Genomic DNA, 17197 nt, shown 5'->3' with positions numbered 1-17197 from the left:
GAAAAAGTCTGTTTTTTAACCTGATCCAGAACTGATACCTCCACCAATGATAAAATTTCAGAACACTACCTGGAAGACTATAATACTGAATCATGTCATATATGACAATTTCTAAAGACATCTTTCTAACAGCTGTTTTGAACGTACTTTAAAAACAAGCAGTTGTTTTCCATGAATATTTTCTTAAAGGAAGTTTTCTAAAGACAAGCAAACATGAAAACTCCAATATTTTAATGTGTGTGTAAATACATACATATATACACACACACATATGTGTATATGTATACACTATGTGTTTAAATATATATGTACATGTGTATAGACACATATATTTATACATATTTAGACACACACATACATGTATGCAATACATGTATAAAAAAACAATTTGAGATATCCAATAATTAGGCTGAATTTCCTGGCTATTTTTAATAACAGCCAAAGACAACCATAGCAGTTAAGTGAAATTGTTAAACTCATAACCTAAAATGATCCTAAATTCTTTTCAGATGAGCATAAAGGATAAAAGTGTATCTTTATCAAAATAAGACCCTTCAAAGTATATTCTCCTTTGCCAGGAAAATAAAGAATTGTTAACAAATTAATAAAGAAATACGTCAATACAAATAGAAGTATAAGAAGACCTATCAACTGATGCAAAGTAAGCAGAAGAAAAATATGCATAAAAATGTAAGTGGGAAGAATAGTGACCCACTTGAACATGAATAAGAGATGTGAGACTGTATCTTGTTGCCTTTAACACTTTTGAAAAATCTAATTTCTAATAAAGTATCAGTGAAGGAATGGTAATGAACAATATGTTAACATTTATTCAGCATATAGTAAGAACCAACATACTGGATTAATTAAAACTTATTTTGACATGTGCATGATGATATTGGCTTTAAAAAGTCAAGTTTTTCAGATTTATGTAACTAATCAAATGTAGAATAAAGAAGACTTAAGGATCTGAGGCTAGAGAACTATTAATAAATGAAGAGCCAATGAGATGAAAATCAAAAATCCATCACTAAAAATATTACTAGATTCTACAAATAGTGTTTTTAAAAAAGACTACACACAAGTCACTTCGTTCAAAGCTATTAGTTTAGTTTTATATTCCAAGTTTAAAAATCCCTTGGGAAGAACTTTTTAATACTAAAATCAAACTAGAAGGAAATTAGACATGATCTAAAGAAAAATGCCAAGAAAATGCAATGTGCAGAAATAATGGATGGACCATATAATGGCCCATAAAAATGAACAGATTCATTAGTGAAGACAGAAGATGAAATTTTTGATAAACCACATAAATGGGGAATTTTATCGAAGTGTTAAATCAACAAAAATAGACAAATAAAAACTTATACAATGTTAAATGTTATACATTCTCTTGGCATCATCTTTCAAATGCCTACAAATGGTGCCATGTCATATTGGAATGCAGTTCATGGCGAGTTCTAAAATCTTTGCTATGGTAAATGCTAACTTTTCCATACTTGGAATGTATTTCTTCTTCCTCATCTCTGGGTTTAAGAATCCTTAGCTTCCTGCTCAGTTTAAGTATCACCTTGTACAGGAAGGGCCTCTATTGACACCTCTAACTGCTAGTGTCTTAGCCTTCCAATGTCACCTTAAATCCATCTTTAATCAATCAAACATTTATTAAGTAGTTATTATGTGTAGCTATGCTCAGCTGCAGGCTAACAAAAACAAACACAAAAGTCCCTGACATCAAGGAGCTTCTATTCTAACAGGGGAGATGACATGTATTCAAGGCACACAAAGCAGAAACGAGATAGGATAGGCACCCATACTCAGATGGGTCAGGAAAGGATTCCTGCAGAAGGTGGTGCTTGAACTGACTCTTGAAGTAAACCAGATGCCAGCTAGTAGAGGTAGGAAGAGAGAAGTATCCAAGCATGGGGGAAGCCAGCATATAAGCAAGGAGATGGAATATAGAGCTGTGTGAGGAACATCAAAGAGTATGGCTGGATTGGGGGTGTCGAAGGAGAAGACTGGAGAGGTAAGAAGGGCTTTAAATAAACAGGAGCCTGCATTTAATCCTTGAGTTAACAGGAAACTATTAAAGATGTTGAGAGGGCAGAAGAGACATAGATTGGTGCTTTAGGAAAATCATTTTGGCATCTTGTGTAGAAGAGAACGGGGAGACATGAGGCACAGACACCAAATTTTGTATACACTTCTATTTTTACATGCAGTCTCCCCCAGTTAAAACTGTAAGCTCCTTGAGGGCAAGGACAATTCCACTTCTATGTATCCCCCATGCTTAGTGCCTAATAGACACTTAATAAATGCTTATTTATACATTTCTGGTTAAAATTTGAACCACATTATTTGAAGGGCTTTAAACTTTCCAGGAAAAAAAAAACCCAAAACACTGACTAGCCCACCAAGACAAAAGGTTACAAGTTATCCATGGTAAAATAGCCATCATGGGGCAGAGAGAGGAACAGAATCCTAGTCTAACTCTGGTCAGCTTTCCAGCCACGACTCCACACTGCCTCCAGTGAGGTGAAAAGTGGGATTCTAAAAATGGCTACACTTCATAGACAGGTCTATAATGACAATTGCCCTTTCCTTCCTATTTTACCAAGTGAATGGATTTCTTTGGTGATAATATATAAAGGTTGAAAGAGTGAGAATGAAAAAGTGACTACCAAGTTAATGGCAAACCTCAAGTAAAATGATTAGGGTCAGGCATGGGGTACTTTTTAATATTTTAGTTATTATTCCCTATTCTTTTCTCACTTGTATATTTTCATTTGGATTTCAAGAAAATTTCCTCAAACACTTTTATTCACACATTTTCTTCACGTTGACTTTTAATTCTTTTAGTATCTTTTTCACCCATTTGAGAGCTGATCTTGAGATAGTAAGTAGTTTCCTTTTCTTCCTCTGTTGTTTCAAGTAATTCAATTTGCTCAGGGACTCTACAGTATTATAAAACTTTATAACATCCTTCTAGGTTTGCTAATTTAAAAATTTGGGGGTTGTTTTAAAAATTTTTGGTGTGGTCTTTCAGCTGTTCACTTTGATGTTTCTCTTTTTCTTGGGAATGTGTGTGTGTGTGTGTGTGTGTGTGTGTGTGTGTGTGTGTGTGTGAGAGCAAGGATACCTTTAATCTCCTTCATTCTGGATTAATACTTTTAATGATATTTTAACAGCCTCAGTTTGTGAATGCAATTATGGAAACAATGTTAAAACACAGACTGCAGTGTTAACAGTCATTTCTAAATACAAGGGTTTAAAAATTTTTTTTTCCTTAACTCTTTCCTCTTACTTACCATAGATGACAAATTCAGTTCCAACAATTCTATCGGTCATAAAATATTATTTCTGGAAAGTACTTACATCATTTACTTCAAACCTGTCATTTAGCAAATGCGAAGGGAAAAAAAAATCAGTACCATCAAAATGTGTCAAAGTTGTCAAATGACAACTCAAAAAAATAAAACACTGGATGGTAGTCAATTCACCAATATGGAAGTTATATGTCCAGGTTGGTTAAATAAATAGCGAGAGAAAAAATGCTAAGACCAAGAAACTAAAAACGCTAAAACATAGCTATATCTATCACTGATTAACAACTGGGTCCATTTATAACCAGATGACCAGCCAAAGAATGCTCTCACCATGGAAGTAACCATGGGTCGTGCAATATGCTTCATCTGTTCATTTGTTTACATGAAACAAAGACATTAAGGTAATCTTTTAATTTGCAAGTAGAAATTAAAGAATCTATTAAAGCTACAACTACTCTGACTTATTAATTGATTCAGGATTATTTAAGATTGATCCTTGAGATGGTCTCTCTCATTTATTTCATTTCTCCACTTTTTTCCCCTGAAGAAAAATCAGATTTCAAAGGAAATAACTTTGAATTTAAGATATGAGAACACTAGTATCAGACACTCTTATATTGAAAAAAAAAAAATTCCAAAACCTAAACTCTAGAACTCTTAAGATTCCATGACTCTATAGCCATTTAATCCAATACGTACCTATTCAAGAATTCTAAGAAATATCTGATGATTAATCATCCAATCACTGCTAGAAGGGACTTCACCAGATTCTAAGGTAGAAATCACAGCCAGAGACTAGAAGAACTTTTATACCACTGATAGTTTTTTTTTTTTACATGGAATCTTAATCACTTTCTGTCAACAACTGCTTTCAGTACTATAGCCCATGAAGCCAACTAGAAAATGCCTATTCTCTCTTCCACATGATAGCCTTTCAAATACTTGAAAATAGATATTATGCCTCTCTCCCACAATCCTAGGTTTTCTTTTCTCCAGGCTAAGTATTCAATAATAAACATTCAATAAATATTAACCAAGTACCTAAAATGTGTAAAGCACAGGGCTAACTGGTGGGGATGCCAAGACAAAAATGAAAAACATTTATACTGCCTATGTTCTACCAGGAAATCCCAAGTAATCTAGTCTTGCAACAACAGATTCACATAAGGTACTATCTCAAGACTCAACACTACTAAATTTCCATAGTTTCATCCTTCATAAAAAGTAGCATTCAAAAATGAACAACTTAATATACCCTAAGATCCCATTAGATTTTTTTGGCTGCTAAATCACATTGTTGGTTCATGCATCTAATCCACTAAAATTCTAAAACAAATTTTCAAACCACTATTTAAACAAGCTTGCTTTGTCATGTATTTGTGAAGCTGATTTTTAAAATGTCTAGTGTAAGACTATATTTGTTTATGTTCAATCTCATTAGATTCAAGCCTTTCAATCTTCATGTCAGGAGATCTTGACTATTTTGTTTCATGGACTCCTCTGGCAGCCTGGTAAAAAACCCCTCTCTTGGAATGTTTTTAAATGAATAAAATAAATATACAGAATTACAAAGGAAATCAATTCTATTGAAAAAGAGTTGTCAAAAAAATTTTTAAGGACTGTAAATTTTAAGAATCCCTGTTCTAGATCTGTATTAGCCATTGATTTCTAAAATTCCTGTTCATGATTTTTTAATGTGATTGAATTCTTTGTTAAGCTAGGATTAAAAATATCCCTTTTCAGGGGCAGCTAGGTGGCGCAGTGAGTGGAGCACTGGCCCTGGAGTCAGGAGAACCTGAGTTCAAATGCAGCCTCAGACACTTGACAACACTTACTAGCTGTGTGACCTTGGGCAAGTCACTTAACTTGCCTTCCTCCCTCCAAAAAAAAAAAATATCCCTTTTCAAGTGAAAAAAGAAAAAACAACAAACCTAAGAGCTACCTAATTTCCCGTGCTTTCTTTTATGAGCAATCTCTCTAGTTATCTCACTGAATCATGGAATTTTAGAGCTGGCAAAGGCCTAGAGATCAAATTCACATTTTATAGCTGAGGAAACTGGGACCCAGAGAAACTAGCTTATTTTGAAGATCCAAGGCTAGCAACAAGGCTAGGAACCGAGGTATCCTAAACTCTGTGCTCTTTCCACAAGTAAATCACATTTAAAAATCTTGTAACATAAAACTTCTAATATTTCATACAAACAAAAAAATTCATAACCATGAGCTCCTATGACAACACTGGGCAGTAAAGCTGATGTGTGGACAAAAGGATTAACTACTAAAGGCACATAAAGCCAACTCTCGATTCTGTTGACTTCATCATGGCAAAACATAGTAAGTCTAAAGTAATAACTGAAATGCAAAACTTAAGAATACACATACATGGAAAGTGCTACAATTACTTTCACTGATGCTTCTTGTCTTTACACTTATTCAGCATTTGAGAAGCACTGAACAATTTTCCCTTTTAATGTTACTGGTCAGAATTTAAGTGAGTAAAAATATTAAAGATTTATAATATTATAAATATTGATTTAAAGCAGGTATAGATGTCAATGTCTAAACATATCACTAAAGTACTGTGGAGTGTAACATCCTATTTATGTTTATTTTTAAAAGGTGAACGTTAATTTTTACATTTATGTTTATAGTTTAACTCAGATATTTCAGTATTCAATTTTTTTTTAAATGGGGAGACAGAATGGAAGATTATTTTTTACAAAGTACAAATTTAAATGCCACGCCTCCAGATCAAAAGCCAATTCCTTCCTATGCTTATATTTTTAAAAATTGACATTCATACTTGCTTGGTTAAAAAAATAAAAGGAAAATTGATTACTTGCTTCAAATAAGCAATTAATTCCAAAATATGGTACGATTATATATTGTTCAATATTAAAACCAAGTCGTACTTTAATTACAATAATTGAAGAAACTATCTTCACAGTTTTAATGTCACATTTTGCTCATGAGAACAAAATTTACAGTCATAAGTTGCACATAAAGGGTTTATTTTAAATGTTTTAAGGATAGAGTTACATAATAATTATAAAAATTACTTACAGAATTAAGTAACAGATTTAAAGTGTTTATACTTCTAAATGCAGAGAACAGGGAACTGTCTACATTGTTTAAAATAAAATGAAATTAAAAAATGAAACCAAGCTCTAAAGATGAAGTCATTTACCTAATTTTAAATGTGAACACGAAGACCTTTGAACTATACACATACCAAGAACGATCCAAATTGCACTACTGATGTAAAGTACAAAAAGCACAGCATTTCCAAGGAACCACAAACTGCTTTAATCATAATTGTTTTCCCTGAAGTAATTTAAATTATTTTACCTTAGGAGAACCTTCATTTTTAAGGACAATTAGCTTAAGAAGGCTTTGGGGCACTGCCTTTTGTGACAATGAAAAAGCTAGTTTTCTAATATGTCCATAGTTTTATTAAAAAAAAAATCTACTCTCCAGTGCACTTTAGGGTTTGGCACACAAAAGAAAAAAAAAGTAGGTTTTCTCAGATGTAACTGTGATTTTATATATGTATACATATTTTAACAATGCATGGTCCCTTCAAATGCTGCATGACACATATAACTGGAAATCACCTTCCGTTGGCACTATGCTCGCCTCACCAGTGCTTTTTTAATTCTACCAACAACCATTAAAACAGCACAGTAAGCAAATTCACACAAAACTAAAAACAAAATCAAAAAAAGAAAACAAAAAACCTAACATTTTAACATGCAACTTTTGTTTGTTACGCTGAACATTCTACTTCTAAGCATGCAAAAAGGATGGTCTGCATTTAAATTTTTTTTGTTTGTTTTTTAAAGTTTTACATGGCAGCCTGATATCACACGCACAATACAACAATACTACAGCAGGTAAATGAGAAAGGCCAATAAATTTTATACACAGATCCATTGCTTGTGTCGTCACAAGCCCCATGATAATTTTGGAAAGTAATGTTGAACCCCTAGAACAAGGAACCAACATTTTGGTTACCAGGGTAACGCAAGCACTGCATGCAGATCTGAAACATGAGCCTAAAACGAAGCCCAAAGTAGATGGGCAGGGAGTGGGATTAGTTTCAGCCTCAATAAAGGTGGTTTAAGCTACCAAAGGGGGGGAAACCCTCCCCCCCCAAACCCTAAAAGCAACAAGTGGGACAATTATTTAAAAACAGAACCATAATTTACATAGTATAGCTAGTCATCCTTAGATTGGCAGATTATATGGTATATTAAAGTGGCTTGCAGAAAAACCACAAATACAAGCCATAAGTAATGCTAAAAATGTTTCAGTAGACCCAAACGTCAACAAATATTTCAAAATGAACACTTTATTCTTCAGATGTATAGCCCCAAATTCACTGTATTACATATGTATGCACATATTCTGTGTATATTTAATACACTCATTCATTCTTGTGCCACAAATATCAACTTGGGCTCATGGAGCCAGGCTCAGCTTTGAGATTTACATGCAGGACTCTTAAGAGTCAATAGAAAAACACTTAACAGATCTGCAGGATGAAACACTGTGTTGCAAATCTGCTCACTTTGTTCAAAAACACAAAAAACATTTACGACTTAGGTACTTAGTGCTTAAGGACTGCATTGAGAAGCTATTTACTGAAAAGACAAAATAGCCTGCCTTTGGTTGCCCAAGATGAAATACTGGACAAAATGCAATTGTAGCAATGGGCAAATAATTAAGGTACTGTATTTATATGATGAGTACTTGTTACCATTCAACAGCATAATGAGGCACAAGCCTTAAGGCTAAAATATGAATCAGGCAAAAAATGGATAGAAAGGGGCTTAAACCACTGAGTCTTCAACATCGAGAATACCCACAAACAAAGGTCATCTGGACCTCTGAAATTTCGGTAGTTGAACATCACCTCTGGCCTTTCACAAACTGTAAGAATGGATTTCTGGGTATTCCTTCCCCCAAACTGATGATTGGCTTCATACACCATATTTCTAAGAAGCAGGGCTTTTCAATTTGTAAAGCTCTGCCACTATAATGTGAAATGACAATTTTGCTATTGCATTGACCATTTTTACAATTCTGATTACTCTTTAAAGCTCCACATTATAACTACCTTGGTTTTAAAACTACCTTGCAAGATTAAAACTGTGAAAGGATTCTGCTGCTATGGGCTGCTATTATTTACATCCACAATCTAATGCAGATGATTTAACCACTGAAAGACTGCCTATAGCTTTCATTAGATAGTAGTACACCACTGGCATGCAGAATTCTAGTGTCCATTGAATGGAATTCACATAAACAGCATACCTTAAGCGAGTACATACAACACCACAAAAGGCTACAACAGATTTAAGCTGTAGGCTATTTGTTAGGACATTCCTTGTGGGGGGAAAAGCCAGAAATAAAAATATTAATAAATGCCTTCTTGGACCATAATTATAACAGTAATAAAAATAATAACAATAATAGTAATAAAAATAAAGGGAATCCCAGAGAACCTATAAAGAAGGCAAGACATGCTTCTCTTTCCCTAAAACCTAAATGTCTAATAAAAAAGAACTGTGTTGTTCCAGGAACTTTTGGAAACAGCAGGTAAAATTCTTAGCCTTTTAGTACTATCAAATCCAGGCTGCTAATTTAAATGTCAAATAAAGGGCCAAATGTCACTGAAAATTAACAAGTAGTAGTATTGTGTAGCATTGGGCTATCATGGCACCAATTACTGAGGTTTGCTAAAAAGTATCAATGAATAAAAATGCCACTCGCCCTCAAAAAATGCTTAGAACTAAAGGCAGCCTTTTAGCATGTTTTGACTGGTTGCTACAACTTATAAACATGGATTAGCAATGTGTGCATTTCATTTCCAACTGTTCATTTGGTTGATTAATATCCTCTTTTGTAGCTTCAAGCCTCCAGAACAAAAAGGTGCATAAACAAACACTTGCATATTACCACTGGGTTTCTAAAATGCACATACAGAGTAATTTCCATGTGCTCTTTGTTTTACAAAAGGTAACTTTAAATAAGAAGTAGAAACACAGTAAATAGTTTGATGCAGCTGGGGTCAGGCATTCCTATTAAACTGGGAGACTCTTTAGGCCTATCTTTTAGCTTTGACCCAAACCTCAGAACAAGGACTGCCAATAGCCAAAAAATTATGTTTAATATCACAGAAGGCAATACAAAAAATACCAAACTACACTTGCATGTGAGTACGAGATTGAAGGGGAAAAATGGTTAAGACCTATTACATTTTTAGGTTATTGATTAATGATACTAGATTAATTTTTTCCACAGCCTGAATTTGTAGCTGTTCTTTCCTTTAACTCCCCCTCTACCAAATAGACTGACTTCTTACAAGGGGAGGAGTTCCTTACACAAAATGTGTCATGTTCACATAAATCTACTATTCCGAACAAAACAGTTTTTGCTGGCAGAGATTGTGGGTTCGCAGGGACATTTAAGCTTTCATTAAACTGGAAAGCAGTCAAGTCTTTGTGTCTACAAATTTTACATTTAATAGTTCCACAAATTTGGCAAAGTTCATGATGACATCTAGGATGTTTTCACCAAATCGTAGACATAAATATGGAAATCATCATCAAACTTGATGAAATAGACGGAGGGTTTGGCTTCTACTTGATGAATGACCATGCCAGTCCTTTTGGAGCCATCTTCTTTGGCATATTCCACTTGTTTGCCTACCAGGCTGTCTACAACTTCTCCTGGTTCCCGTTCAGCTGGAGGTGAATCATCTATATTTATATGGGGGGGAAAAAAGAGTTAGGAGCTTTAGGACTCTGTTCAATCAGACATTTCATATATTTTAACATTTTAAGTGAAAATCCTCAAATGCAGTGAAGTAAAAAAATACTGATTATACTAATGAAGGGCAATAGTATAAGTAATTTTTTTAAAGTAGAAGACTAAAGAAGACACCTTTAAAACAGAACCTTGGCTGATCAATCAGCTGCCATGCTGCTGAGACCAGCAACCAAGACAAGAAGGACCTAACATTTCATGCCTTGACCTGCTTCCCTGGGAAGTAACTTTTCGTTAGTGGCTGCTACAGTAGTCTAGCACATCTTAAGGCAGACTCCCACCATGCTTCACATCATTCCCTGGACATCTCAACAGTGTAATATTGCCATTTATGTCTCCTCCCCCATCTCCGCTACCACCATCCCACCCATAATCAAATTTGATTGATAATCAAATTTATCACTGACACTGGAAAGGAGGTGTCAATCCACTACCTTAGGGCTCTATCACTGCAGCTTTTCAAACTAAGGTTACCTCTGGTCATGACTATATCTCCCCCATTAGAATGGAAACTCTTTGAAGAAAGAGACAGTCTTATCTGTAACCCTAACACTTAGTACAATATTTCGCATATAGCAAGAAGTTATTAAACTATTTTTCATTTGTTTATTCATTCATATTATTGTTTGTTTGTTTGTTTGTTTTTTGGGCAGGGCAATTGGGGTTAAGTGACTCATTCATATTATTTAATGAGACTGCATTTTGGCTGAATAGTTGATAAGGTAACTCCAAAAAAGTGGCAGACAAGGAAAGAGAAACAGCCTTGAACCCAAGAAGAAAATGGTAGAGCTCCCTATATGCAAAATTACAAGTACAAAAAGCAATAACTGTGACAAAACGTTCACAGTTAAGATCAGAAGGAATGAAATTAAATACTTATCTATACCTAATATCTATACCTAATATGGTATAGATCAGAGCTGTCCAAAATGCGGCCTGCAGTGCAATTTATGCAGCCTGCCTACAAGCATAGAAATTTACATAAATGCTTTAGTAACAGAAGCCAAGCTACCGCAGAGCTCTCACTAAAATGGCAAAATATATTGTGTATTGTTTCAATAAAAACCTAAGGCCCTGGTCTAGCTCATCTCTGAAATATCCAGGGTATTACTATTAACAAGGTCAGATTTTCACTTCTATGAATAATTAATTCTACAAGCTATCTACCACTCACCAAATGCAGAGATATTTCAGTATCTCTGGGTACCAACATCAAGTAATTCATTTTTAAAATGCCTAATTCTGTGTTATTTGCATTGTAGGTAAAATGAAAATTGCTGTGTGAGATGCTATCATTCTGTCAACAATTGCCTGTACTCCTTTCAAAACATTTGAAGATGCTAATCAAACTCTGTAAACAACACACCAAACCATGCAAATAAAATTAGGAGATGCGTGAAAGAAAGGAATAAGGAGGGAGAAGGGAGACAGTGGATGTAGATCACCTCTTTATTTTTCTTACAAGGTTAAAAGTATTTGTTCCATTTCCTACTTCTCTATAAAAAGACAGTCACAGCTCCTTATAGGCTGGGAACATATTTTCACAATGTTCTCAGAATGACAGAATTTCAGAGTTGGAATAGAACACATTTAGTGTAACTCATTACCTAAAAAGGAACCTCATTATAACCTGTATGTGTAAAAAACAAAGCTGTGTATTCACTAAGAACACTGCCATATATGAAACAAATTATATTGCTAACAAGCTAGTCAAGTCAATTGTCATGTTTCATCTACAACATCCATTTGGAACTTTCTCCGTAATATCCTACGGACCAACATAATAAAACCATTCAGTGACTTATTCAACCACCATTTATCATGTAACAGAAAGAAGTTTGATCATCCAATTTTACAGATGAGAGCCTGAAATGTGAAGTGTTATGGCCAAGATAATATAGCTACTTAGGAACCACATAAGGACTAGAACCTAGATGTAGTGGTCCTCAGGTGACTGCCCTTTTCATTAAACCATGTTGCCATATTGTTTTCAAAGCAACAATCTAGACAGAGTAAGTTTTATTTAAAACATCCATTATGTGCACACACACATATTCAAAATAACTTTTAGAATTTATTATACATTTTAGTTTCTTGGTCTTGCCAGTTCGGTAAAAGTCTATTTTGTCCTAAGTGAATATGTAGATGTTTTCTTTCCTTATAAGAAATTTTGTTCAATTCATGAACATCTGTGTTAGACATATAGGATACAAAGGCAAAAATGAGATGGTGCTTGTCTTCAAGAAGGTTACATTCCATTGGAGGAGACAATGTGCACATAAGTATATTTTTTAAAAGTATATACAAAACAAAGTAATTTAGAATGGGGAAGACTGGAAGGAATCAAGAAAGGCTTCTTGTAGGAGGTAGTATCTGATCTGGATTCTGAAATACAAAAGCTTGCCATTCAAAAACTCTTTTTAAGTCCACAGAACAAATCCTCTTAATAATAGGATTTGTTCTGTAAAACTCAGATTCAGTCAAAAGGCCACACCCAAGGACCTACAAGGTCACAGGTTCCCACCCCTGGCTAGCCTCTTCCTACCTTTCCATTCTTCTTCCACCATACTCCCTACCACTTAACCTTCAACCTTCAATCTAGTGATACTGGCCTCCTGGCTGTTCCTTGAAAAAGCCACTCTACTTCTTGGTTCTGGGTGTTTTCTCTGGCTGTCTCCTATGCCTGCAATGTTGCCCCTCTTCATCTCTGCCTACTGGCTTTCCTGGCTTCCTTTAAGTCCCAACTAAAATCCCAACCTCTACAAGAAGCCTTTCCCAGCCCCTCATTGCCTTCACTCAGTTATTACCTCTTAATCTTTTATATAGCTTTATATAGTTTGTATATGTTTGTTTGTTGTCCCACCCCCACTAGATTGTGAGCTTCCAGAGAGCAGGGGCCATCTTTTGCCTCTTTTTGTATCCCCACAGTGCCTGGCACATAGGTATTTAATAAATGTTTACTGACTGACTGAAAGAAAACTGGGGGTGGGGGCGGGGTGGTATATTCCAAGCACAGATGATAGATAGCATGAAGGGCAACAGGAGATAAAGAGCAAGGAGGCCAGTCGGGCTGGACAAGAGAATGAATGAATAATGCATATTATAGGGTGGAAACGAAGGTTGAAGTCAGGTTTTGAAGGGTTTTACATTCCAGTCAGAGGAGTTTATATTGGATCCTGGAAGCAGTAAAGAACCACTGTAGTTTATTGAATAGGAGAATAATATAGTTACACAATGCATCAGGAAAATAACTTCAATCAAGCTTCATTAAGAATGGACAGCAATTGGAGAGGTGGGGAGTAAAGATGTGGTATTTAGGACTACTGAAATAGTTCAGGCTAGAGGTGATGAGGGTCAGACCTGAAGTGATGATTATGTGGGTACAGAATTTGGGACAAATGCTATAAAGACATAATCAATAAGATTTGGAAAATAGTAGAATATGTGGGGTATGAGAGAATAAAGAAGGATGACACCAAGGTTGTGGATACCTGGTAACGGTACTGATTTTGGGGGACATAAAATTACTTTCTGTTTTAGACCTGTTGAACTTAGAAATATCCAACAATGATGGGGCAGGAATAGAGCACAGGATAGAAACTAGGGCTACATGTCTGGGAGTCATCAACAAGAACACAATTAATGAACCCATGGGAACCTATGACATTAACAAAAGAGAATGCAGCAAGAGGAGAAGGTCCAGGACTGATTAGGATAAAGATTAGGATACAGTTGATGATCTGACAAAGAAGACTAAGAAGGACTGGCCAGGTAGGAAGGAAATGAAAAAAGTGAGTAGTATGTTAAAACCCAAAGAGGAAAAAGTATACAAAAGAAGGAGAGTAGTCAACAACATCAAATGCTAAAAATAACTATTTCAAAAGAGCCATCAGATTTTGATCATCGGTATCTTTGGAAATAGTAGGTTCAGTTGAGTGATGAGGTCAGAAGCCAGATTTAAAGGGTTAAAATGTAAGTGAGAGAGGAAATGGGGGCAATAATTATATACTTTGTTTTGTTTTCTAGGATTTGGGGTAAAATGGGGAATAAAGACACAGAACAGCAAAGTCTAGAAGGGAGGTAGGGTCAAATGGAGTTTTTTAGGGGGAGGTTTTGAGTATGGGGGAACAGAGAGAGATCATGGTGAATAGCTTTTTTAAAAAAAGTAACGAATGAGTGAAGTCTCTCTGATGACTGGGATGGGGAAGGCAATGGTGTGGGAGACATAAAAAAAGCAAGTTTGAAACAACCTCTTCAGGGACACAAAAATAAGTCAATCAGGGAGGAGTACAAGGATTGCCTTGCTGAAGTGAAGGATCCAGTGACCATGGTTTCATGACTCTCTAAAGCATCTTTAATAGCACGTATAAACTGAGGAGACGGGTGATGAGAGAAATTCAGGATCTGACAAGGCATGACAAACAGAAAGGGAGCAAGCAATTCAATAGAGAACAGTATAAAATGATCTGGCTAACTACAGAGTCAAGAGTGGGAAGAGAGGAAGAGCCAAGTGAAGCCGCAACAAAGGTGGTGACAGGGGATGTCCTAGGTGAGTAGTGAGAGGGTGGAGGGATTAGGGGACACAACAAGAACAAGGAATAAGTTTAGGAAGAACGATGACTAGGAAGGGGTGGAATAATAGGTTATCCGAGATAAAGGAATTTTAGAATTTTTGATCATGGCAGTATAATACCTGTGGATGATGGTTAGATTCAAGGGTACGATGGTCCCTGTGGCTAAGGTAGAATGAGAGAGCAGGTCATGAGAGATTAAGGAGGGAGAAAGAGCTGGTGGCCAAGAGTTTTTCTGCCACTAGAATATGAATTAGGCGATACATCTTGATAGAGTGAAAAACAAAGAAGGAAAAGGTTGGTGACTAAATGAAGTAGAGAGAAGTTTGGAAAGTTTTAATAGTAAAAAGGAGCACACTGATTCCACCAATTGCCTTTAGAGCTAGTATGTTTTTTGAAAGAAGGTGTAAATTGTACCGGAAAGAATGAACATAGATACAGTCAGACAAGTTAGAGGCTGAAAAATGTTTTGGTGAAATGACTGCACCTGTTAAATGTTACTTATGCAAAGGGTATTTAGCATGACAGGATCAGCATGTACCATCAATCTGGTCACTATCATGCTGGGTTTGGAGTAAGAAGATCTAGGTTCAAACCCTACTTCTGATATTTACCAGCTATGTGATCATGGGGAAGTAATAACCACAGACTCAGTTTTCTCATCTAAAAATAGGAATTAACACCACCTTACGTAACTATCTTAGGTTTGTTGAGGGACTCAAATGAGAATGGTAAAAGTTCTCTATAGAACACCTTAAAACTATGTCAGTTATTGTTATTATGACAAACAATCTAGCTTATTGTTAGAACTAGGTCACTCCTGAATCTGATCATCATTAAATTCAATCTCAGCCTCAAGTTCAGAATAGTGATTTAATTTTTCCAAAGGAAATCACTATACCTTAAAATAAGAAATTCAAAATAGAAGAAATGAATATATTATCAGAGAATCATAAGATTTAGAGTTGGAAGGTTAGACATCATTTAATTAAATAACCTCATAAAACAGATCAGGAACAGAGAAGGGATTTGCTCAAGGTCATACAGCTGGTAAGTCAAAAGGGCTAGGATTTTAACTCAGGTGCTCTGACTTCAAATCCAGCATTCTTTCTGTTAGGTCATGTGGCCTCCACTCATCAAATTCCCAGCAACTTCATTTTTCTTGACTTTCTATTTTTTGTTACTTAAGGAAATGATTGTTTAAATTAGCATGATTTCCCATAAGCTAGCTAGACAGACAGATAGCTATATATGGGATACAGAGAGATATGGGCTACAGATACAGCTATAGAAATAACAGCCCACACATTTTTTAAAAAGAGATGGTTCTCTCTAATAGTCAAAGGTTACAAACAGGCAGTTCTCCAGGGAAAGAATCAAAACTACCTACAGATGTAAAAAAAAATGCTCCAAAATACTAATAATTAGAGAAATGAAAATTAAAGAAACTCAAAAGATTCTATTTCATATCCATCAGATACAATTTGACAAAAAAGAAATATGACAAACGCTGGAGGCATTTTGGGAAAACTGGCACACTGATGCTCTATTGGTAGAGATGTGAATTGGTCCAGTCATTCTGGAAAACAATTGGGAAGCATGTCCAAGAAGATACTACACTATGTATATCCTTACCCAGAGTTATCACACTACTAGATCTATAGTTCAAAGAAATCAAAGAAAGAGGAAAAAGTCCTATATATATAAAAATATTTATAACAGCTCTTTCTGTGGTGGCAAATTGCTGGAAACTAAGGGGGTAGCCATCAATTGAAGTATAGCTGCATAAATTATGATATGAATGTGATGGAATATGAACGTGATATATAAAGAAATATAGACATAATTGCAGAAAAACCTGGGAAGAATTATATGAGCTGGTACTATAATATCAACATTGTAAAAACGAACAATTTTCAAAGACTTAAGAACTCTGATCAATGCAATTAGTCAACCATGATTTCAAAAGACCAATGTTGAAAAAAACTACCTATCTCATGACAGAGTGGTGAGAGATCTCCCAGTGAGGAAAGCAGGAGATAGGAGGAAAAAAATTAAATTTAAAAAAAAGAGGGAGAGAGAAATTCTTAAATTACATAAAGTGGGAACCAATGGCAGAATTTTGTAGTATCTCGCTGAATACTCATTTTGCCACCAAACTGGTAATGAAAGCTTTGAGTAAACAGTTCTGGAAATGATTGTTGCCTAACCTGGAACACTGCAAGAGTCCACAGGTTAGAAGATGACACTTTGGAAAGCATGGAGAGATCACAGACTACAGCTGTAGTCTGCTAAGAAGTGGACTTATTTTACCATAGGTTCATAGATCTGGAGCTGGACTCTCAGGGGACATCTAGTGCAACCTTCATTTTAAAAATGAAAAAACTGAGGCCCAAGAACTATAAATGACTTGTTTAAGATCACACAGGTATGAAGTGATAGAAACAGTATATATGAGACAAAAATTAA

General features: G+C 35.3%; 1 protein-coding gene across 2 annotated transcripts in view; it reads right to left on the bottom strand.

The window, feature by feature from the left end:
- Positions 1-6194: 6194 nt before the first annotated feature.
- The window catches only part of SPIN1 (spindlin 1), a 114628-nt gene continuing 103625 nt past the window's right edge, over positions 6195-17197 (bottom strand). For both annotated transcript variants that reach the window (XM_036740894.1, XM_036740893.1), the window contains exon 6: positions 6195-10090. In XM_036740894.1, the coding sequence (XP_036596789.1) occupies positions 9891-10090 (200 nt within the window). In that variant the 3' untranslated portion in view covers positions 6195-9890. The remainder of the gene's footprint in view (positions 10091-17197) is intronic.

This window comes from Trichosurus vulpecula, chromosome 1 (assembly GCF_011100635.1).
Source record: "Trichosurus vulpecula isolate mTriVul1 chromosome 1, mTriVul1.pri, whole genome shotgun sequence".
NCBI classification, from domain to species: Eukaryota; Metazoa; Chordata; class Mammalia; order Diprotodontia; family Phalangeridae; genus Trichosurus; species Trichosurus vulpecula.
Note: the sequence above shows the minus strand (reverse complement) of the source record. Positions and strands in the feature narration are given on the sequence as shown.